This window comes from Macrobrachium rosenbergii, chromosome 14, assembly GCF_040412425.1.
Source record: "Macrobrachium rosenbergii isolate ZJJX-2024 chromosome 14, ASM4041242v1, whole genome shotgun sequence".
In the NCBI taxonomy this organism is placed as follows: Eukaryota; Metazoa; Arthropoda; class Malacostraca; order Decapoda; family Palaemonidae; genus Macrobrachium; species Macrobrachium rosenbergii.
This window is the reverse complement of record NC_089754.1, coordinates 23003178-23029262: the sequence shown is the minus strand read 5'-3', so window position 1 is coordinate 23029262 and position 26085 is coordinate 23003178. Positions and strand designations below refer to the sequence as shown.

General features: G+C 35.6%; 1 protein-coding gene across 3 annotated transcripts in view; it reads right to left on the bottom strand.

The window, feature by feature from the left end:
* Positions 1 to 26085, bottom strand: part of LOC136845778 (innexin inx2-like) — a 650831-nt gene that overhangs the window by 197428 nt on the left and 427318 nt on the right. Inside the window, exon 1 of one of the 3 annotated variants that reach the window (XM_067116052.1) lies at positions 13087 to 13719. The exons of the other annotated variants lie outside the window; for them this stretch is intronic. Coding sequence (XP_066972153.1) covers positions 13087 to 13099 — 13 coding nt within the window. The 5' untranslated portion in view covers positions 13100 to 13719. Of the gene's footprint in view, positions 1 to 13086; positions 13720 to 26085 lie in introns of those variants that run through there. 3 annotated transcript variants of the gene reach the window in all.

The window sequence follows — 26085 nt, the reverse complement described above, 5'->3', positions numbered from 1 at the left end:
TGTTTATGGCAGCGTCAAATCCTCTCTTATCATTAAGAATGTCAGGATGTTAAGTTTCTACGGGATGTCTCTTGTATTTAGCATTTACTTTTTTGTAATAAATTACAGTCGCCTTGAGCGATGTAGGTTCAATCGTCTAACCGGGCTTATTTTAATTGTTGATTACAAGTAATAAGATGATTTTTAAATTTTTTATTCAAGGCTGCTTATAAATTTTAAGAGGCTTCATTTCGGTTTACTGGCATGTCGAACTCTAATAGTAATCATAATTTTATGATTAAATATTAATTTCTTACACGATTTTATCGATTTCCAGGGAGTTATCATTATTAAATAAAATATATCTGTATCGTTATTTTCACTGCGCCTGAATTGAAAATTTAACGATAACCCCTGTCCTGCTCGTGCTGAGGTTTACATTCATAAACTGCACTCAACGTGAAACTGAATATTTAAAAATGGTCGTTACATGAGCTAAAACCTATTGATAATGCACCATTTTATATCTACTTGAATCAGGCCTTTACTTGTGTAATCAGGAATTTCTAAAATGTATAATATATATATATATATATATATATATATATATATATATATATATATATATATATATATATATATATATATATATATATATATATATATATATATATATATATATATATATATATATATGTGTGTGTGTGTGTGTGTGTGTGTGTGTGTGTGTGTGTGTATACATACACATAAGATGACTTTTAGTTTAAATTATTGATAAAAAGCTTACTTCCAGATCTATCCCAGATACTCTTCCTGTCTACAACTCCCTGTAATGTTGGAAGAGAAACATATTTCTTTACTTCCCTCTCCACATGTACACAATAACGAGCTTTAGCATTTAACTTACTTGGTCCACAGTCACCTTAAAATTCAACCTTATGATCTCTGCTGTTACGCATTATTTGTACCAAGAATTCATTATGGTTCTGTCTCCGATTTACAAACTATCAAACTACGGTTTGATAGCTATATATTGGCTGTCAAATTTGCCCTTTTTTATTGAAATAGTTGTGTAAATCATCTACAGCGGTAATGATTGTAGTGAATTTTTCTTTTAGAAATGTTAGAAGTGAAGACTTGGTTGTGACTGTAAAATTTTTAGCAAAATATGACCATGTACCCTGTGAGGACGTGCGAGAGCTCGTTGTTGGGTACACGCTGAGAAGAACGAAAAACAAATGAAGAAACATGTCGCCAGGGGGCACTCTCTCACTATCTAAGGCAATGTGAGGATGGAAAGAGTACCTTTAGACATCTGGAAATAATATAATTAAACAGGGTAAAACTTAATGAAATTGTCAGTTCAAATTATGTTAAGAGATCGAAGTGATCATTTTCTGATGAGCAAATTTTGACAAAAAAAATTATGTTTTTATAGGATAAAGCTAATACTTTCAAGAAAAAAAAGCATCATTCAAAACATATTCTCTGCGTCCCTTCATTTTCTCCTTTCTACTCCTGATTTAGGAACATTTCAGATGGCATCCAAGAACAGACCCAACAATACACGTTCCACTTCCTACGCACCCTTCACACCCTTTGTAGCACCCTGTGGACCTGGATGTTTTGTTTGTTAACCTGTGGTTATTAAGGGTCCACTGATTGTACGTCTTTTCTTTTTCACGTTTCCACTATAAGTGATAGATTCAGTTGGGGACCTCTTTTTCTATTATTTATATGTCTTACTTACATTTACTTTCAAGCCTTTGACTTTTTAGCATCAAGGTAACACATTATTTGAGAATCTGAACGGAAAATCTGCAAGAAATTTCACAGCTTCAGAGCTGTCTGTCACTTGGATCCTCCGAACGGTCGATATTTTGAAAGCGAAAGTGAAAGCGAAACAGCATGGTGTCAAGCCAGTGACAAAAGTACACTTCCCTTTTCTTGTTGCTACGGTTTAGGTTCATCCTACTGTTAGGCGGAAAATTTGATCGCAAGCTGTTGTTAGGTGAGCCCTTTTTTTTTTTTTTTTTTTTTTTTTGACGCAAGACGTTTAATGTTTCTTCCTGAACATCGCGGGGTTTTCCGTTTCATTACGCATGGTAGGCCACTTATAGATTCTATCAATTAACCTACATCGTCTAGGTAAAAATTTAATATATACTTATATATCTAGCAATAAACCGGATTTACTTCTAAAAAGTATCTAAGTCCTATTCAGGCAAATGTCCGTGAGTTTACTGGCATTGCTGACCATTGTGCCATAGTGATGGGCGTGTCATTATAATTTACATGCTCCTTGTAACACTCTTAAACAATAGATGTGGTCCGCCTAAAGTCTCGCGCTATATAAGAGACTAGCTGACCAACCAGTTGCTGCCTGGGAAATCTCTGAATGACAACCGGTAAACACACACTCTCTCTCTCTCCCCCCATTCCTGTTAAGATAGTTGCTTCAGTTGCATTGCCCAGCATTTTTAAAATTTTATATTTAACCACTTCTCAACTCCCATTCCTATCGGGCCTGAATTTGAACTTGAAGGGCATCGGGAGTGTCTCTATTCATCCCAGCGATCTCGAAAACTATGAATTAGACTCTAATATCTGTAATTTTTGACATTTTATTTTTCACCCCTTCTCAATGGCCCCAACCCCACCTTCCTATCGGGACTGAACTTGGACTTAAAGGGCACTGAGAGTGTCACCATTCATCTCAGCAACCTCAAAACTATGGATTAGACACTAATATCTGTAGTTTTTGGTTATTTTTACATGTCAGCCCCTTCCCACCCCACTTCCTATCAGGACTGAACTTGGACTTAAAGGGTGCCAGGAGTGTCACTATTCTTCTCAGCGACCTCAAAAACTATGGATTAGACAATAATATCTTTCGTTTCTTATTATTTTTACATCTCATCACCTCATCACCCAGACTTCCTATCAGGGCTGAACTTGACTTATAGAGCATCGGGAGTGTCACTATTCTTCGCAGAGACCTCGAAAACTATGGATTAGACACTAGTATCTGTCATTTCCGTCATTTTTGCATGTCGCCACCTTCCCACCACCCCCTTCCTATCAGGACTGAACTTGGACTTGAAGGGCATCAGGCGTGTCACTACTAATTTCAGCAACTTCAAAAACTATGGATTAGACACTAGTATCTGTCATTTCAGTTATTTTTACATGTCACCCCCTTCTCACACCCCTCTCCCTATTGGGACTGAACTTGGACTTAAATTAAAGAGAATCGGGAGTGTCACAATTCATCTCTGCGACCTCGAAAACTATGGATTAGACACTGATATCTGTCGTTTTCTGTAATTTTACATTTCACCCTCTTCCCACCCTCCCCCGCTTTGGTGCCAGTGATGTCTTATCCCCACAGTGTTCTTTCCCACATGGTAAGTCATAATGTATACCAAGTTTGGCTGAAATTGTTCAAAGCATTTCAGAGTGTATGTGTTAACATACACACACACACACATACATACATCCATTTATATATATATAGAAGATGAAAGAACGGGATTTTACAGGTGTAATAAGGATGTCTGAAATTCATGCTAGCTCTTACACCATGTTAACCTATTTCCCCCACCAGAGGGTTGCTCTGGAAAAAAAAGACAATGATCAGTGTCACATCCATGCTTTTACTTTCTGTGCAAAAACTCATTAGCCACTTGTTGGACACACTATATGCTCAGTGCCATTCACCTCCATTTTGCATATACTTTGAACTGTCTGGCGCTTTCAAGTACCTCCCTTTCCAATATTTATTCTATGACATCTATCCACCATTTTTTAGGGCTTCCTCTACTTTATCCTCTTAATGTCTTCCATACTTTCCACATGACTGAACCATCACAAAACACCTTGATCTATGCTTTCACTTGTAGTAACATCTTTAACACCTCTGCATATTTCAAAAGTTATTATTTTGTCATTTTGCCTTATGCTGCGTATATTATATAAACAAAGAATCTCAACGGCTTCCATGTTTTATATTTCATTTGCTTCAACATTCATATATCACTTCCAAAATGAAGATTTGGCTCGATAATCCCTTTATACCTTGGATTCTATGGCCACTCCAGTTTTCTTCCAGATCTTCTGCTTACCACCTGCAACCTTCCTTGTTTTACCGTTCTGTTATTCACTTCTCTAATCCCATCGTTATCTGTTACATTTACTCCCAAAAACCTACACTTATCATCAGTAAGTCCCCTCTGACCTACAAAAATCAGCCATTCTACGGTCAATTCACGATCATTTGGTACTGTTGCATATTTGCCGATAGATATTTAGGCACTAAGGAATTTTTTTTATCATTAAATGATTAGAAGTCAGCAAGTCGGTACATCATCAGCTACATAACAACGCCATAATATTTGTTATGATTACATGACATAAACGTGTTCAACAACCGGTAACATACATTCTTTTATTATCTGAATGCGCAGTGCATTCTGCAAAAGATTTTTCATGTGTATATAGTGTATGTAGGAAGGAGCTCATGATCAAATCTGCATAGCTTTTAAGCAAATGAAAGCTATAGAACGCCTGACCGCACATAAAAAAATTCCATTTCCTTACATAGAACCACGCGTGCCTTTTAGTGATATTTAAGTTCATAAGTAAGCATAAATTAATACAATTAAGCGGATGCTTTATATATATCGCCACCCAAATAAATAAGCATTCTTGAATCATAAATTAAAAAACATTTGCGCTCTTTCATAAGCACTATGTTTCAGATGACTTTTTGACAGTATTATAACTTTTTGACTATTTAAGTATGTTAATTTTTAACTTCTGTTACAAACATTTATATTTTCAAAATGATAAGCTCTCGGGCAACATTTTGACAGCAATCAAAAGATATACTACAAGCTGGAGAGAAATTATATGGTATTCACATACCCCATCTCTTGCATGAAAGTACTTATTTTTGTTATCCAATTATTAGATTGTTGATTTATAGTAACAGTGCCATAATCAGCCGTAAAACATACATCACTTCCACTTCACTCATTTTATCAGTTTTTATAATGGCACAGAAAAATTAATAGAGAGAGTGAGAAAATTCTTAGAAAAATCTCCTCTCTCTCTCTCTTTATTACTCAAAATACTTGTATTAAGTTTTAAATGTTTGCGTGATGTTTTATTTAATACTTCACCGTATAGCCTATTGCATCATTCTGTAAAGACAGAATTGCATCAGCTCCTGTGAACGTTTATTAGCTGGACGTAAGCCACCACAAAAATGAAATGGACATAGAAATCCCCATGGAAGAATTCTTGAAAGTGTTCTTAATAGAATGCACGAAGATTCTTTCTCACAATTATCAAGTGAAGAATTGAGAGATATTTTATTGCTTAGTGATTACCACATTTTGTGCATACAGGAAAATTACTGTTTCATATCTTTAAAATTAGATATGTAAAGGTAAGCTACTGTGCTGTATACCCTTATGTTTTATTCATAAGGTAAATTTTTTAATTCATTGTAAAATTTAAATGAAAAGTAAATTGATGTGTTATATTTCCTTAGAGTTTTTAAAATGATTTCCCGGCACCAAAATGTCTGGCGCCCAAAAGCCACGAGCCAAAACGCCCTGTGCCAAATCAGTAGAACCCAATCGGCAGCGTCAAATCAGATGTTGCCCAAACTGTGGCGCCCAATCTGCAGGGTTCAATCATCCCATTCCAGCCCCCATAGTCCCTTTTTATCTTCCTTCAGCATCCTCTTGTCTCACACACTCAAAACCAGTGACTCGACCGTCTTCATATTCTAACATATATTTCCCTTCATCGAAAACTATTAATTGTTCCCATCAAATTTTTCCCTACACTAAATGCCCTGAAAACAATTTCCATGCATAATTTTATATATATATATATATATATATATATATATATATATATATATATATATATATATATATATATATATATATATATATATATATATATATATATATGTGTGTGTGTGTGTGGGGGAAAAGAGAAGGGCACTAGCTCTTCTTCCGGTTGAAACTTCCTTAGATTTTTAGTCTAATGTTCCAACCAATATCCAAGAGTAAATGAAGTATAATCTTTCAAGTTCTTTATGATTTTTCCTCTACCAAAACACGAATAAGAGAAATCCTTATGTTCAGAGAAGGCGATTTGGATGTTTATGCACTTGTTCTTGATTACTAAATTTTAGATTAAAATTCCTTGTGAATAATTCTTGTATGTAGATATCTTAGGCTATTTACATCTATGAAAATGATGTTGAGGATATATATATATATATATATATATATATATATATATATATATATATATATATATATATATATATATATATGTCCAATATATCTATCTATATATAGATGTATTCAGGTAATTTTCTTGAGCAGTGTTTACTATCATCAGAAAAAAAGAAAATAAGCTCTCTGACAACCACTATACAATCTCATAGAGGCTCTTATGCCTAAAAAATTTGGGAAAAATGGAACCTCAAAAAAATTAACCATTTTTCAGGCAGTGGGTTTTTTACCTATAAAAGTGTCCATGTCCACCAGCAACATCATCGTTGAGGAACCAGAGAAACCTGATAGGAATCACTGTCTGAAACGCGAACTTTTCTTGCTGAAAAGTTCTTGTTGAGGTTAATCACGAGAAATTGGTTCGTCCAAGACCACGAGGCACTGTACACTTATGCAAATTCTCAATGACGCTTATTTTTCATATAATGAGAACTCTAACAAAAACATTCAAATATATCTCATCTGACTCGGGGCTAGGGAAAATCAGCCAATAATATTTGTATCCCACGGCGTTCGCATATCGTATGGTCACGATAGTGAGACCACAGGCCAAGGAGCTCCCAAACAGGATATGTTTGTCAACTCGCTGACCACCTGTCCGGCCGGATTTTTCCCCCCGCTTCGGTAAGTTAAGGGTGGCGCTGCAGAGTAACGTACTGCCTCAAGTACAGTTTTTTCTTCGTGATGTTTACGCTGACTGACTCAGTGTTGCGGTTTCCTATACCTACTCTAGCTCCAGGATGCTTGTCATTTTGCAGCACTTGTTCATATTTCTTTCTATAACAATCTACTTGATCGTAAATGTAATTAAGGGCTGCTAAGACGAGGAGGAGGCCGTGCTGATTCAATGCCAGTTAATTCAAACAAGAAGAAGTAAATGTCATAAAATTAAAACGATAATTGAAATGAAAAGTTAAAAAGAAAAAAATTGCAGACCTTACCGTCGGGGATTGTCTAGATATGACCTTGTGCCTTAACGAGCAATTATGTAATATTGGTCGGAGTCTACGCAAGTCAGTGGAAGAGGGAGAGAGAGAGAGGGGGTGGGGGGTGGGCGGGGTTGAAGGTTTAGGAAGGGAGTAGCTTCTAATTTAAAAGCAAGAGGATAAAAAGGTAACATCTGACCAGCGAGGGAGATCATCAGATAATAAGACCCAGCATCTACGTTACCTTTTTGTTTTTGGTAAGGTTGCATTTCAAGATTTTTCAGGCAACAGAATAGTAATTACGCGCATTTCGAAGAGCGTCGAGTCTGTAATAGGATTTGCATATTAATTGCAGGTATTGCCTTTTTATGTCGTCTCTTCTAGTTTCTGGTTTTTGCCTTCTTGGAAGGAGCATCTCATTGAGGGATGAGAAGAGCCCCCGTTCAGATAAAAAAAAAAAATGCAAGTCTCTTGATGTAACTCTTATTTCTCATCACCATGACTCAGTGTTTTAACTCTGTTGTATGCTGGTATAATTATATTGTGCTGTCTTCCTTGCGCATGCTTAATGTTCATTTCTTCTACTATAAATCCCATAGAAATTTTTCTTATGCTGTTCGATTCTAGTGACCAACATAGACTTTGTTACATGGAGTACACGGGATTTGATAAACATAAGCTTTCGTATTTTCAGGAGAGTACTTAATCAGTGTTTTATTTCATTGTCTTACTGTTCTTAAATAACACATTAGCATTTAACTTTTGAAGCTGATAGGCAATTTCTTTAACGTTATTTCTATATGGCAGTACAAGTAAGTTTTTTTATGTTTTCTTTTGTTATTAGCATGAAATAGCTCTTTTGCCGTTTCCAACGTAATGCCTCACAGTTTCAGGATATTTCAATTCCTGTCTTACATTCCTTTCAACATCTATAACTTCATCAACATATTAAAGGTCTACCTGTACGCAATGTTCCTAAAAATATTATTGTGAACGTTGATACACGCACACACGCATACACACACACACACGCATATATATTATATATATTTGTATGTGTGTGTATACATATATATATATATATATATATATATTTATATATATATATATATATACAGTATATATATATATATATATATATATATATATATTATATTTATAATGAAAGGATGGATCGGATCAGATTGTTTTGAGAGTGTTTGGTCATGAAGAAAGAAAGGATGACAATAAGTTTGTAATGAAGCAGCTTTCGAAAGAAAAAGGGGCAAGGATGACCTAGAAAGGACTGAAGATGGCATGAAGTAGGTATTTTTTCACATCCTAAATTATATTCAGTTAAAACTGACTTTGTTAGATAATACCTTTGCTGACTTGTCCCATAATAAACTTCTCAGCAAGTCTTTGAGGATGAAATTGTTAGCCCGCCCCTTTGCCTGACCGTAATGGGCACTCCCTTGTACACATAAGCTGGTGGGTAGACTGGTAGATGGCATGGCGGAATCGATCTGCAGACCTAGTGAACGTGATCCGAATACTGCATCATTCATTAATGCAGTCACATATTGCACTGTTTACTTTTACTGTGGTAAATAATCCAGATTTGGACTTCTTAGCCATTAGAGCATATCTAGCATCGAGGAGATGTCACACAACTACAGTAATTAATACAAGTGTGAGGACTGAGAGCTCACAAATTGATTCAGTTTTAGGCAGTGTTGGGAGATGTCGAATATGACATTTTGTGTTATTCAAATCTACATATGGAATCAAGCTCTTATATTTAAATCCAATTTGTTTTGTCTTTTACTAATCAGTGCTTATCTTTGTCTTTGTTGAGTGTACATCTCCTTCCATGCGTTAACGACCCAAACTGCATAATTAGTTCAGCTGTAAATCATTCATAATTTTCTGTCATTTGGAAGTATGTTTTTTTTTTCTGCTTTTTCCATCTTTATAATATTCATGAGATTTACGACTGACTGAGAGAGAGAGAGAGAGAGAGAGAGAGAGAGAGAGAGAGAGAGAGAGAGAGAGAGAGAGAGAGAGTTTTGAATTCAAGTCCGAAAATGTAAGGCATCTTATCACATGCAAAGAAGAAAAGTTGGTGCAGGTGCCTGCAGTCTGTGCTTTTCGCTGGTGGCATAACTACCGCGGAAGTATTGCCGTCATATGAGGGAATAGATTCACACAAATACGAATAGGTGGCAAAGTGGGCCCCTCCCTCAGCTTCCGGCATTTGGTGAGGGTTGGCCGGCGGCGAGATTTTGTTGTGCTTTGAGGTGAGGTGAACTTTGAACTTATTGTGGTTGGATCATTTATAAAACATAGTTAAATGCATGCAGGGTTATCATAACGCGGTGCGGTGGAGTATCATTATCATTATTATGTTATTGCTAAAATGAGCATGGCAAAAGATTATTAAAATTGTCCAGCATGTATCTACAATATAATGCTTATAAGCAAAAAAAAAAAAAAAAGTAAAAAACAAATCAAGACAAATATAACATTATCAATAGTAATGGCAGAAAAGAGAAAATTCACAACACAGATTTAATAATATATATATATATATATATATATATATATATATATATATATATATATATATATATATATATATATATATATATATACATATATATATATATATATATATATATATATATATATATATATATATATATATATATATATGTGTGTGTGTGTGTGTGTGTGTGTGTGTGTATATACACACATGCAGATATACCGCAGGGAAAATGAAGCACTGGATACAAAATCTTGCCAGGCTTTGTCTTTACATCTAAGACATTTTCTATAAGATGTCTTGCATTAAAAAATGACATTGATCAGAATTAACCCCGTGTTCACTTTTCCTGTGGTACATCTGCATATATACATTACGAGTCATCGTGATTTTAAGCATTTAAGCAAATAAGTTATTCTCACTTTAAGGATGACTATTTGCTGTGTAGGGCCACATGATATGGAAAAACATAGTAGTACATAATCGTAGTGGGTAGCTTGTGCATCTAGTGTCAAGAACAAGATGCAATGAGAAACTTAGCTGCACAAAGTTCTGCACTAGAGCATTTCTGTGCCAGCAAGGAATGCAATCACTGCGCTGGTCATTTGCAACCACACATCTGTGTGAAACTGGATTCCTGTCGGTTTCAAATGAAAACCAGGAACAGAATTCAACTGAATTCCTGGACAACATAATAGTAGACCTTAACAATAGGACACTAAGTTTTGATGTCACTGTCAAAAGAAAACAACAGTAACACGCCAAAAAGTTTTTGTAATACTTCAGGTGCATCACACGTGTCTGCGAACCTGTCTAGAAACACTCCAGTCCTCGGCAATGTTTGCAACACTGTTAGTATAATGCAGGTAACATATACGACTTCGTTGACACGAGCATCGTGCTGCTATGTGAAGATGCCTTGGTGGTAGCTTGCTGCAGGCAAGAGGGACAATAATGAAGATATGAGTTCAACACAATGTGAGAAGAATATTCCAGGACAGTAGGGTCTCCTACATCACATTTTATGGCATGATATCCAGCTCTGACTTTGAGCGTTTGTTAAACATTTAACCGTACGCATATCTAAACGTGACACTGACTGAACATAGGGAAATGATCCATTCCTCCTGCTTCCTGGTTCAGTCCATACTTTCAGTTGTAACTAGTCCTGTCAGTGCCTATGTTTGAGGTTATGTGTGTCTGCCCGACCACATGTCCTCAACACGCTACACCATCAGCACTGGTCACCATGTTGCCAACACAACAAGACCACCATGTCCACAAAACTGACTCAATGTTAAAAACTGCTCTTTGCTGTCAGTACCCGTTTTTCTCTAAATCATGACATGTTATGAATTAGTAGGGACTCTTTCATAGCTCCTAATTATGGCAAGAAAACGAATAAGAGTTTTGCCAAAAATGAGATGTTTCAGCATTTTTTTCATCACTTGACCTCAAAGGTGGATATCCATACAATGTGCCTTAAGCAGTGCACTACAAGCTGTAGTACAGGTTCTTTCCATTATCCATTCACCGTACAGCTACATTGTTTTCTGCCTTGTATTTTGTGTCCTTTACTTTGTATTACTACGACTTAACCGTCTAGCTTCTTTAACTCTGTCTTGCTCTAATTTCCACTCCTTATTCAAGAACGAATAGAGCAGGTCGTTCTACGAAATTCTACAAATGTGACGTTGTGGTCTGGTTACACTACCTTATACCAACAACAGAAATATAATAATAATCCTCACCTACCACGAGATACTAGAGCTTTGACTGAGAGTATGGAAGAGTTTGAAAGAAAATGAAAGGCGGGAAAAAAAATGTTTCACACGTTGCTGTAGATAGAGCAATTGCTTGGAAACACTATCAGCCAGACGGTTTAAAAAAAAAATATGAAAAAATCATAGACAAGACACTCAAGTCAAGAGCTCTTTTAAAAGTTTGTTGAAGAAAATAAATCTTATCTCTTCCTTACGTATCGTAATACAACAATCGCGCTCTCTCTCTCTCTCTCTCTCTCTCTCTCTCTCTCTCACACACACACACACACACTATGCTGCTAGTGAATGCACGATGAGCTTTGTTACGCTATGTATTGTATGGTGTCATTTGTGTTACTGTCACTGAACAGAATAGTAATGTGATGCTGATGGCTGCCGACCAGCCGTTGGTTTATGATACTTGGCAACCTGCAACGTTTCACATGAGTAAATAATCCTGGCAACCAGCAAACAAATGAACCCAGAATGTCCAGAAATTTTCAGCCATTAATGTAGTATATCATACAATCGAAAGAACGGTCTACTGTTTTAGCACAGAAGGAAAGGCACGATGAAATATATACCTTAAATGTTCAGTGAGCTGCAAAAAGTACGCTAGCGCAGGTTTTGCTTTTTGCTGTGAAATACTATACATCTTTATAGTATGTTAAGCCTGATCGATTTAATTAGTTTGCGCGTAGCACCACGAGTTCATCACACTGAAACTTTCTTTAGGTGCCGCATCAGTATTAAGACTGTGCCGCATGGATCTATTGCAGGTTTTTATCCTCTGTAACCGGAACGTTCGAATACTGGGACGTGATCTGGTTTTTCGAAATGGACATATTTGACGAGAATCCTATCAATTCTGTTATTTGTTACGTCTGTTAACTTCCAAGTCCTCGTCATAATAATCACAATGGACTTCATCCAAATTTAAGTATAATTAGCGTTAGGACAGAAGTTCATATACGTATTTTATATTAACGGTTAGCTCATAAAAATTCAGAGCGTGCTTTTATTGACTCGGCTCAAATTCCACCCAGGTCGTTCGTATCTATGCGCTGTCTACAACCTTCTTATCTGGTATTCAACTGGCGGCAGGTGACCCTCACGGCCTATGGTTTTTGTAATCTTATCATAGCATCCAGAATGACGATAATATCTCGTGTTATTGGTTTACCTGGTGACTTGTAAGACAGTGTATTTGTTTCGAAGGGAACAAATAAACACAGCTCTGAATTCATTCAGTTTGTGTGTGTGCAAGTGTAGCCTTGTCATCTATTCCTCTGAATAATCACAAAATTACACACGCACACACACACACACACACACACATATATATATATATATATATATATATATATATATATATATATATATATATATATATATATATATATATATATATATGGGTGGGCTGTTAATAGATCTCTGGAGGACCAAAGAAGATTTCGTAATTACGGAATAGGTAAATGCATTCCTATGATTCATGCACTAACTCACTTCACGAGTTGTCGAGAGTACTCTGAGCGTTGAGTAAACGGATGTGCAAACGATCTTGACCAACTTACCTGCACGGTTCATCTCAACTCTGACGAGTTGTAAGCGATTGGTGTCTGGTGCGCGAACAGCTGTTGTCCTAATCGGCGATGCTGACGATTGTAATGGGTGCTATGCTCGTTTAAACCACCATGCACGATCGCGCGGACAAGGAAACACACACACACACACACACAAATGGTTTTTAGAACGTAAAACACTTCTGTTGAGTCTAATTTGCGCTGTTCTGTGGGTCGGTGCAATTGAGAATAAAGACGTCCTTTGCTACGATGGTGGAACTGGGCAGTGGAGGTACAGCTGTCGCTACCGATCTACTGCAGTATGTGATGAGTGTGTATATGTGTGTGAGTGTGTCTGTGAGCTAGCGCAGAGCCAGCTGTATGGAGGGGGGGTTGTTAGTGTGTGGGGTAATTGTAATAGGGAATAAGGAAAGACCCTTTGGTCGAGTTTGTGTGTTGTGCGCTCACGGGGAAGGAGAGGACAGCCAGACATATTCTACATACTCACACATTCACGCACAGAGTGCCACCCACAACTCTCACATCGCTCGGCGCCAACTTTATGATACCGGCATTTCATTGGCAACTCACGGAGAAGGACAGAGATACGTCCGCCTTCCACGTCGAGGAGTGACGAGGGTTGTCGGTTTGTGGTTGATTGGTTGGAGGGGAAATCACTTGAATCGAATCGTTTCCTGCACGAATCTAAAGCGATGTCATTGTGAATAAAGGATGATTTTTTCATGTACATGCAAATACAAGTTACCTGCAAAGCAAAAAAGCACACTGCTTCGGTTCTTGGCTTCATAAGTGTAAATCAGTGATGACATGTATAAAGTTTCGGTTATTGTAGGGAAAGATTAATATCATAACTTTTAATTTAAAGGGCCATATAAAAGTTATTTATTTATTTTAGTGCCCTACTAAGGGTATTAGCAAAACAGTCTCTGATATGATTAGCAAAATAAGAGAAGTTGATAGCATGACTTGCAAATACTGTAGCAAATTCAAAAGGATGCAACATCCTATTTTCCAGGTAGAACAAATCTGTGGGAAAACAAATCAGGGAAGTAGGACCAACCTTTTCACTTATCCTGAACACACATTTATTTATTAATTTTGTTTTTTCCTAGCAATATAGCCAGGCACACTCATATGGTCATGTAGGATTCTGAGCCTTCGGCACAAAATTCGTCATACCTCACCCAACTTTGTTAATTTTACGAACTCAGTAAACAGAGGTATACCAAACTTTAGTTGTCATTTGTTTGCATTTGTAATATTTATGCTTTAACTTCTCTTATCATACTTATTACGTCTTCGCGGAAGGTAGAGAATGTAATTCTCATCTATAAACTATGGATTTAAACGGTAGGAAATAATGGAAAGACTTATTCAGTTTTGATACGGGTGTGATTAAATACAAACCGTAAGAACAGTGAAAATCTTTCGCATTAGCATAAAGAACAAATAGAAAATACCCTCTTCGGGTTTCTATCATAGTGCAAACTTCAATGGTTATAATAGGAAGTGTGAAGCGTAGAGTGACACGAACGGTAGTATAGTGGTTCTTAAAGATGAAAGGTGCTGAGATGGTTTGGTCAAGTGGAGAAAGTGCAGAACGCAACGTTGATGAAGTGTGAAATTTGGAAGTGCCAAGGGGAAGGGGGGAGAGGGAGATCAATAAACGGGTGGCGGTGTGAGTGGAAAAGGTGCATTCGCCTTCATAATAGGAAGAATGAAATTACGTGGAAGAAGCAAGTGTCCAAGGTTACCGCGTTGCTGACGTTGAAGTTATCTGTGGCTAAGGTTCATTTTAGTTTATCTTTTAGGGGTTGAACTCTGAGTTCATCCTTAAGGGGAAAACATCTTACTGGTGATGATACGCACATAGACACCTATATTTATATATGTATAAGATAATACGTTAAACGAGACTATTGACAAATGCGTTAACAAGTTATTCTGTGCTTTAAATGAAATTGAAAAGTTTTCCAAACAACAGTTTATTTAGCTGCTATCACTTGATGCGACTGATTTTTTTAGAGATGAACTGGACACTCCATGCACTTATATGTGTATATATATACATACATACATATAATACATATATATATATATATATATATATATATATATATATATATATATATATATATATATATATATATATATATATATATATATATGAAGATAAAAAGGCCCATAGAAGGACAATATACACGTCCCAACCATATATTTCGGATACTTCTGTATCCCTGTACACTGGTGAAATATTGACAAATGATATGTGACAAAAGTACAAACGCAGGTGTGACAGTACAACGTTGGTGGTATGTAGATGACCGTTGACCCGGGAAGGATGGAAAACAGGCTTTCCTTGGTGCTTTGGGGCCCGTTAGTTCCCGTCTGCATCGAGTCTGGTGGGCGTATCCGCGGGAGTACCTGCCTGAGAAGAGGCCTCAGGATTAAGTTGTCGGTGAAATCCGATTTGCAATGTCCGTACAAGAGGAAGATGCTGGAATCCGCCATCATCATTTAAACCAACAATATAAGCCTGTGAGGAAGGCGTTGGAAATTCGATTTTCACCGCCGAGTTAATCGTAAGGTCTCTTCTCAAGCAGGTGTTCCAGCGGATATGCCCACCAGACTCGACGCAGACAGGAGCTAAAGAGGCCCAAAAACAGGAAATAACCTATTTCCATCCATTACGGGCCGTGCTGCCACACCTGAATAGGCCTTATATATACTTTTGTCACATTTCATTTGCCCATATTTCACCAGTGAACAGGGATACAGAAGAAATGTCTGAAATTTATGGTTACAACGTGTATATAGTGTTTTATGTTTTTTTATCTTCATAGTGTACTGTTGGATTAAAGTATAAGACATTCTTATATATACAAATGTATATATATATATATATATATATATATATATATATATATATATATATATATATATATATATATATAATATATATGTATGTGTGTGTACACACATATATCTATCTATATCTATCTTATCTATATATATATATATATATATATATATATATATATATATATATATATATATAAAAGTACCAAACCATTTATCATTTATAATTCCCGTTCAGTGACATTCTCGAAGTAGCGCGAACTGGATATTAAACGACATTTGTAGCTTAATGTATATATATATATATATATATATATATATATATATATATATATATATATATATATATATATACATACATACATACATACATACATAATGCTAAGAAGGTTTATTGTATATGCAGGAGATATGTGTTTTTTAAACATTAGGCCCTTTCCCCCAACAAGGGATGGCTCCCAAGAAATGCAATACAACGATTACTACTTCATTCATCCTTTAACTGCTGAATAGCTGATGAATCCCTTCTGCAGAAAAGTTTTCTAGTATCGGTCACTTACAGACGGCTCATCATCAACGTCGCAAACCTCTTACTCACAATGCGCCATTCACCTCTAACTCGAGTGTGCCCTTTTGGATGTTGAAGCCATTCCTTTTTTAAAAGGTTTCCGCACACATATCCAGCCCTTCCTATGTTTTACTCTCCTTCCTGCGGATGCTTCCGAAAATACACAGTCTTTTCACTAACCATTTTTTTCCACACGACCGAATCGTCACAAAACACTGATTATCCATCCTTTCACTTTTGCCATCCTTTTTATCACAACTTTTACGCAATTCTACATTTTCCCCTTTCAAACCTTCCTATGACATTGGAACATAAACTTCACTTTTGTTTTATTTGCAAAAAATGCCACCCGATGAACGTTCCGTACTGTTCCGAAGCTTGGACTAAGGTATCTGTATTCTGCACATAATATTAACAAAGAACAGAGGTGATAAAGCCTGGCCCCTGGCTGGACGACGCCAAGTCTAAACGCTGATTTCAATATCCATAAAATATCTCTGTTACACTAAGAAAAGAGAATTATACAGCTGTACTTTGCATTACACAGTAGAATGGTTTTATTTAAGTGACTGACAACCCGAAGAGCTACGTACACGCCTTCCTTTGCAATATATATATATATATATATATATATATATATATATATATATATATATATATATATATATATATATATATATATATATATATATATATTATTAAGAATAATGAACGACACTACCAGTTACCTGAGAATGATAAAACGGTATTTTCCAGAGCGAACCAATATCGAGGAAGACTATAATAACAGTTGCGCGAACAATTCTTAAACAGAATATATCTTTAGGTGGAAAGATTCTGGTCCGGTTAAGGAGCGTGACGGCCTCAAAATAGAATGGTTGCATGAATGAAACCTTTGATAGTACTGTGACTCTTATTTGAACAACGAATGAGCTTGTTCACGATGCGATATATTTTTTTCAACGACAGCGCAAAATGTAAGACCTGTTGTTTATCACTAACGAATTTATTTGAAGAACAATGCATACAACTGTTTATCAATAGTATGTCTTTGTTTCCAAAAAATTTAGAATTTTGTTTCAATTATGAAATGTCCATTTCTCTTTTAGTATTTTACAAGTTTATAATATTTTGGAAATGTTCGTAAGGCGCTTTCTTTAAGTTCTGGTTTGTTTATCCTTGCAAACACTGCAATATACGCTGATGACTCGGAGTTTCTTCTTCAATGGTCAATGTATAAGAAGCCGCTCTCGGCGCGGTTTGTGACAGTTGCATCTGCATTAGATGATTTATGAATATCAGTTCGATGTTGCCGTATAAATTGTACATACACAGCAATCAAGTGGCATGCTTTAGTTCGTTGTATTTTGTTTGGCAAGGACGAATGGCAGGGCTTTCCCCTAAAGTTTGAGTGTAGGTTAAGATGGCCGTCGTTAAGATCAATCGCTATTTTTCTACACCCACAACGTTCTTTCCTAGTTATGTCATCTGTCTTGCTTTCTCGATCGCAGTCCTAACATACACCGTCCGCGGCTACTAAGTAATAATGCTTCCATAATTCGTACAATCTCCTTCATCTTTTATAAAAGTAATTATACCTCTCCCATTCTTTTGCAATGTATAGTGGCCTTTCATAATGATTACTGTTGAAAGTTGTTCAATAATAATTTTTCAGCGGCAGGCTTACATGGCAAGTGGTTGTCTCAGTTTAATGAATGGGAGATGTACTTTCGCTGTTCTATCCCAATTAGGCTGTGCTAGCAGAATTGATTATTCTGTAAACCATGGCTAGCTAACTCAACTGGAACGTCGGACGCATGACATCTCTCTCTTGCTTCTCTTTTCTTTTGCCCGCTGTATCGTGAAATCTTTCGGACGGAATTCTCTACTGACGCACACGATGGGCTAAAACTAAAGGGTGTACTAGAGTTCCTTACTTAGAATTGCTAAATAATACAATTGATACTAATGTAACTGAGAGGCATGTAGAGAAAAATAGAGATAAAAGCTATAAATATCTCGGTACGTCTGTTGAGTATACTCCTGAGCGAAACTTTCTGAGACAGAAATTCTTTCGTAAGAGCAAATTGTTGTTCATTGATTACTTATCTTTCTTACTACGCTTTGGTACATATGACACCCCTTGCCTTCGATTTTTTTTTTTTTTTTGTTTTTTTAGTTACACCAAATCAGCAAACTCTAGAAGGCCATAAAAAGGAAGATGGATTTGTTTTGAGGCAGGAGACTTAAATCTAAAAGCAAAAATAAATGTTCGTATCCCTTCAGGCATCACAGTATTCTTGTGAAAAGAGTAGGTGTTCGTTTATTGGCACAGTTATTATTTTTATCATTGAGAAAAAGAACAAACATTCATTTAAAACAAATCAGAAAGGGATGTTGGCTTCCTAAGCGGTCAATGTAATAATTAAAATGTGAAAACAACGAAGGCAGAACCAATGAAAGTGGAATACAATAACAGGTAAGTTAAGATAATAAGATCAACAAACAAACAACTGTATTCACATAAAAATACACTTACCTAAAACAAACAAGGTACGGAAAAAGACAGTGTTTAAAGTGGCATTTCAACCTTTTCTGTCTCTTATTAACATCAACATCCATCGGTGATACTTCCAGAAAAACTTCCACAGTTTTACACTGAAATGACAAAAACATTCTCTTGGCATCTCATCAGAACTGGGATGCTGAAGATGGCTTAACAACAGGAAATCGTCTAACTAACGTCTAAATGATAATTGTGCGAAAATTTCGAAATTTCCGCATCAGATTTTATTCCTCTTTAAATTTTCCCTTTTCCTGTAGTGTTATAGGAAAATTCTTGTCTCTTGCCCAGCTCATGGATAGGTGTCTCTTGTCTCCTTGTAGGAATCTGTGGGCACTTGGGCCATAAGGTCTCATTAAATTCAGGGAGACTCAAAAATTCGCGAAGGATACTTCACAAGTTTACAAATTGATAAGGATGAAACCTTAGTTAGCTGTAGTAGGTTTGCAGCCCTTTGATGCATTGTAGGACACCACATACTATTGCACTGCCCAGTGGCTTGGTTCTGGTATTCGTTTCTTATTCGGGCCTTTCTGCTGGCAAACAAAAGGGGCTGAGAACCAGACCTTCTTTGTTTATCATTTTAGACTATGAGTACCTAAAACAGATCACTTGCCCTACGCCACATCTGAGACTGCTCTTCCATTGAAAGATGAATGTAACATCATGACTGCCAACCAGGAAGAAGTCAAGGAATCCTGCACATTGCGCCAACAGTTTCCAATACTTTTTGTTATGTTCCATAGACTTTCGACGGTAGATGAATATTTAAAGGCCTTTAGTCACGACTATGTGCTCACTGTCTCCGGAGAAATTCAGCTAAGCATATTATAATGGGAATTGTAAATTCGTCGCGATGTAGACTCGGATTAGTTAGTCAGGTGACTAACTCAAAGTTGTTTATTTTTAATTCTTTCTTTTTCCTTTTTTGTCACTAGTTTTTCTTTATTCAGAAAATAGGTTTTACAGTATATTTTTATAACATTCTATTTTGCCTGGCGAAAACAGATTTTATTTGTCTATGATTCGATAATTCTCCTGGTAAAATTTTGTTCCCTTACGCAGATTTCAAAAACCTTCTATAGTAATTTATTCTATTTTTGTCAATAATCTCATATGATGAGAGTTTAGGGGAAAAAGCTTCTAATGTCACGTAAAAAATTCACATCTTCTATTGATATGTACGGTCAACCATGACTTCATGGATGTGGTATTACTTTAGAAGCATTTTTACTTCATCATACATGAATATTTTACAGAGTAGGATGCATCGATAGCTATTTAATCTGATTTGTGATCAAGATGGGAAAAGAGTGATTAGATTTTTGCATCATAATCCGAACATGTCACATTAAAAGGCACCCTGTATTAACTAAACTCTGATCCGCAGATTGGATGTCGACACGGTACCGTAATGTGAGTCTAAGGGCATAATCAGTAAGCGAAAGTAAGCGTGCAATTTTTCGTATACATGTATATATGCAAACTATATATATATATATATATATATATATATATATATATATATATATATATATATATATATATATATATATATATATATATATACATATGTATATATGATGGTATTACGAGTATGATTCTAAGGTACTGCAGTGACAGAGGAGTAGCTTACCAGAGTTTGCAAGGTAAGGGTGACAGAGGTGACTGTAAGATGAATTTCTTTATTTCGTTATTACTCTGACTTACAAATTCCTAAAGACAAAATTTTAAGCGCTCAAATTAAATGATCTTAATATCTTATCAGTCACTACCAAAGTACCAGATCTGCCTTAGATTCCTTATCAAATTTGAAAGATTTTATCTGTGGAAACTGAAAGCACTCAGATAACAGCTATCTTTTGTTACGTTAAGCCCCTTAATAACAACCGCATTTATGGTCGCCTGCTAGTTTTTGTCAAGTATGTTTTTTATGGTTCTTACATGTAAACAACTACGACCTTGATCATTTATAAACTGCCCCAAATTTACAATATTTACTTCATAACCTCAACAACTATGGCCTTGATCATTTATAAACTGCCCCAAATTTACAATATTTATTCATAACCTAAGTCTTAACAACCAGAAAAGGAGTTACGCTATGTGAAAAAATATCAGATGGAAAAAACTTACTGCACCGACCTAATAATAAGAGATTACGAGCTACTCATTATCAGATTGGTAGGACTTCAAGTCTCAATCTTTGAGGCAAACCAAAAACTGGAATGTATTTAATCTACTGTAAGAAAATTATAAAATGTTCCATAATACTTGATATCCGGACAAATCAGCATTGCTGTTATCATATTAACCGAAGGTTTTGATAATTGAAAAATTACTGATACCAACTAACACCGTTTGAACTCTAACGAAATAAAATTTATTACATGATGAAGGACTCAAAATGTGTGTATGAACATCTAAGTCTCTTCCAAATAAATAAATACAACTTGAAAGTCTGAACTCCGTGTATGCCTACAAAGAAGGTAAAACTGGCACTTTTCCTGAAAAAATTATTTTAGGAAAGTTTTAGTAATCATAATCGAGCACCAGTGATTAAATTAAAATTACAGCTTATTTACTTCTCCAGTCCCTAAATCCAGATATTACTTACTTTCCTCGATTTGAACTTCATCCTTGAATATATCAGACTCTCAACAGAAGCCAATATTTGTTGTTCTTCGAAAAATTATGCATATATACCCTTTGACTTCATCAACAGCCCGTCATGGAGCCTATAGATATACACGACATAAACATATAATTTATTCTGACGGGCCTAAATCTGAACTCTTTGCGACAAAACAAGACTGTCCCCCTTGTCATTGCGAAAACATGGCAATGTTTTTTTGCAGAACTGTCTGCAATATTGCCAAATACTCATATTATGAAAATTGCAAAAGATATCATAGTTTTCTGGGAATAGATGGAACACTGAATTTGTAATGTATTGTTGCTTTAAACCCTTCTTGCAAACCAGAATAAGCGTCGATTCCAAAAACTAAATAACGATAATAAAGCTCTCGAAAAATAATGGATCCGTGCTCACGCAAGTATTAAATATAACGAATTTATTGGCGAGGTAGATTGGCTGTGTTATCTGTAACTAGATCAAATATAGCTGATATTGATAACAATTTTCTAGCATCACTGAGGTCTGTTATCAGTAGTAAATCGCATCCTTTACGTCGCTCTGTCACAACAGTACCAATTTAATACAGAGCACACCCAGTGCAAGGTTAGGCACTCTTCAACTCGTAAAAGATTTTAACACTGAAATTATTTTGTTTTATCTTTGCGGTATTAGCACTTGTTACACTCTTAGATATTTGATGAATACTCAATAAGATTTGATTTCTGAGAGGAGAAATTAGAGCGGAACATAAATACGAATTCATTTTATAAGTATCTACTATTTTCAACCAACGCCGAAAGATGAGTTTTGGACACAAATCCGATAAAGATATTTTGTTAGAATCTTCTGCATCCGCAGTCTGTTCCATGATTACTTTCCGAAGTTGTAATTTATTAAGTAAGGTAGTGTTACCATAGAGAAGAACAAAACCTGCCTGCCATTCAAATAAAATTTAAGATTTTTTGATCATTGGCATGATTAACCTACCTTTCACTAATAAAAGAAAAAAAAAGATAAACGTGCCACTTTCTTGATAGACACTACACGACTGGTTCATGATACAGCAGTGGAAAATGAAAAATAATTTTCTCATGATCAGAGCTTCATTAGTTTTCCACCATACGTTTCATTACAAAAGAAAAGCAAGAGAAACAACGCTACAAAAATATAAAAATACAACGATAGAATAAAAAGAAATCAATGCAACAAAATGCCTCACAAACGGGATCGTTTATAGTTACTCAATACATCTTGTTAAAGGCCACACAAATGTCATGTGGGAAGTGCGAAGAACACCTGCTCGGTTTAGTGCTGTATTGGAAGGGCTCGTTCTTTGTTTTATCTGTGCCATGGATGGCAGGGGGAAGGTGGGTGGCCGATGACACTGCGTGGGTGGTTGGGGGGGGGAATAGTCGGGGATTAGGTCGTGTTACTGAACACCATATCGAATATTGAAGGCCTTTGAAAACAAGGGTTAACGTGTGTGTGTGTGTGTGTGTGTGTGTGTGTGTGTGTGTGTGTGTGTGTGTGTGTGTGTGTGCGCGCGCTCCCTGCATATTTTTTAAGGTTTTAAAATAATCTTCTTCATGCACTGAAATATTGCTCAGTTTTTCAAAGATTTAATGACTGGATGCTTTTTTTTTAATGTTGTGTCTATATACAATACGCCATATATTTCACAGCAAGCCGTACACTAAAAAAAAAACTATTACTATAACCAATATATAGATTACGGATTTTTGTCTAGAATAAAATATATTCCACGAATTGTTTTTTATTCTGATATGGATCAACTAACATTGTTATTGCTGGTTTTATTCCATTTCCTCTTTATTTGAATTTTTCTAAAAAAATGAGACATTTGTTAATTTTCTTTCACTAATGTGAACTAATGAAAGGTAGAAATAAGATAAGATTAACCTTTCATTACGGAAACTTGCTCATTCTTGGTAAAGCATAAATGAAGTATGGCGAGGACACAATTCAGACACTTATGTTAGAGGGCTTGTGTTTTTTTTTTTTTTTTTTTTTATAATAGACAAAAAATATCCAAAATGTTTTTTTGGGGTAGTCATTATTATATTGAATCAGATTTTGTTTCTAACAACTTATCCAAATACGTACGTAAACGAGGAGTAGCTTTCTCATAATATCCCAGGTACTGTTACCATGCCACTCTTATAGAAAACAGATTACCTTTGCATTTATTATATATATATATATATATATATATATATATATATATATATATATATATATATATATATATATATATATATATATATATATATATTATATATATATATATATATATATATATATATATATATATATATATATATATATATATATATATATATATATATATATATTATATTATATATATATATATATATATATATATATATATATATATATATATATATATATATATATATATATATATATATATATATATATATATAAATGCATGTATATGTGTGTGTTCCAGCATAAGTCTGAAACGCAGTGAGCAATTTCAACCAAACTTGGTATACATGTAACTTACTATCTGGAAAAGAACTCTGCGGGGGTAAGACATCACTAGCACCAAAGGGAAAGGGCACCAAAGGGGGTCAGGGTGTAATGGGCTTCCCTGAAACGGGCTGGTTTTGCCCGTAGACTCAGTAACTGAATAAACTCTACGAATTTATCATACCTCCTTTCGGTATACATATGACTTACTATCTGGAAAGGAATACTGTGAGGGTAAGGCATCACTGGCACCAAAGGGGTCGAGGGTGGGAAAGGGGTGACATGTAAAAATAACCTAAAACGACAGATATTAGTGTCTAATCCACAGTTTTCAAGGTCGCTGAGATGAATGGTGACACTCTCGATGCCCTTTAAGTCCAAGTTCAGCCCTGATAAGAAGGGGAGATGAGAAGGGGTGAAAAATAAAATGTCAAAAATTACATATTGGTGTCTAATCCATAGTTTTCAAGGTTGCTGAGATGAATAGTAACACTCCTGATGCCCTTTAAGTCCAGGTTCAGCCACGATAGGAATGGGGGTTGAGAAGGGGTGAAATATAAAATGACAAAAATGCTGGGCAATGTAACTGAAGCAACCATCTTAACAGAAAAGGGACAGAGAGAGAGAGAGAGAGAGTTTATCGGCTGTCATTCAGTTTTCTCAGGCAGTGCCAGGTTGGTCAGCTAGTCATTCAGTTTGTATATATATATATATATATATATTATATATATATATATATATATATATATATATATATATATATATTCTGTGTGTATGTTCTAATCTCTCCACCTGCTACATTCCCCAGCCGGAACTTTCCACGAGGAATATGGTGCACTGAATACAGTCTGCAAGGTAGTTGCCCTACAAGCAAGAATTTCAATCTAATGATATTCCGACTCTCAATCCATTAAATTAGTGGAATTGTGACCGCAAAATTTGTTATCTATCTTGTGGAACTGCCACCACGAAATTTATTATATAGCTTGTGGAACTGCGACCGCAAAATTTATTATATATCTTGAAAATACACTTATGTTGCGATCCATTCTCCCCGCACCCCCATCACTTTTGCAATGTCTTTTGTTGTCTGTACCTTTTAACGTTTTTTTAAAACATTTTTAAAACGTGAATTGCGACAGATACTATATTTTTTTGTAGGGACGAGCCCTGCAATCTCGCCTGGGGATAGGGGATTAGACCCTTACAATAGAGGGCGAGCAGAAAAATTCAGCAGTCCCACTCATTTTAAAACTGAATCCGAAACATCGCAAGAAGTAAAAGGTGAAATATTAGGTTAAAAAATAATGTTTAGAGAAAAGATATAGCTTTTAACTTTTACTTAATCCTATGATATACATTCATTAGTTATGCCATGTGCACAATTCTGTTACTAGATATTTTAGAAATGGCTAATTTTCTTTAATTGCCTATTATTGAAGAAGTGTTATTTAATTAAAAAACTCCGAACCGTCACGCCAAACAAGAAAAATACATTGACACATGGATTTACATCAAGCGCATGGCTCGGGAAACACAAGGATTACTGAATGAGCAAAAACACAATAAAGTAATTACGCTAAAACAAAATTAATGCGATAATGCAGGATTTCCTTTAAAAGGATTGGTACACATCAAGTTTGAATCAAGTCAGGCCAGTAGTACTTACTTGTCTGGTACAGAACAATAGAATTGCCTGTCCTTAGGAATGCTATAAAGAAATAAACACGCAAATACACTCCTAACCAGTCAGAAAGGAAATTCGGTGAATTACTCATCATTATTCAGCTGCTCTACAACAAGGAGTGGTATACTCCAAGCCAAACCACAAAAGAATAGTGCTTTCTC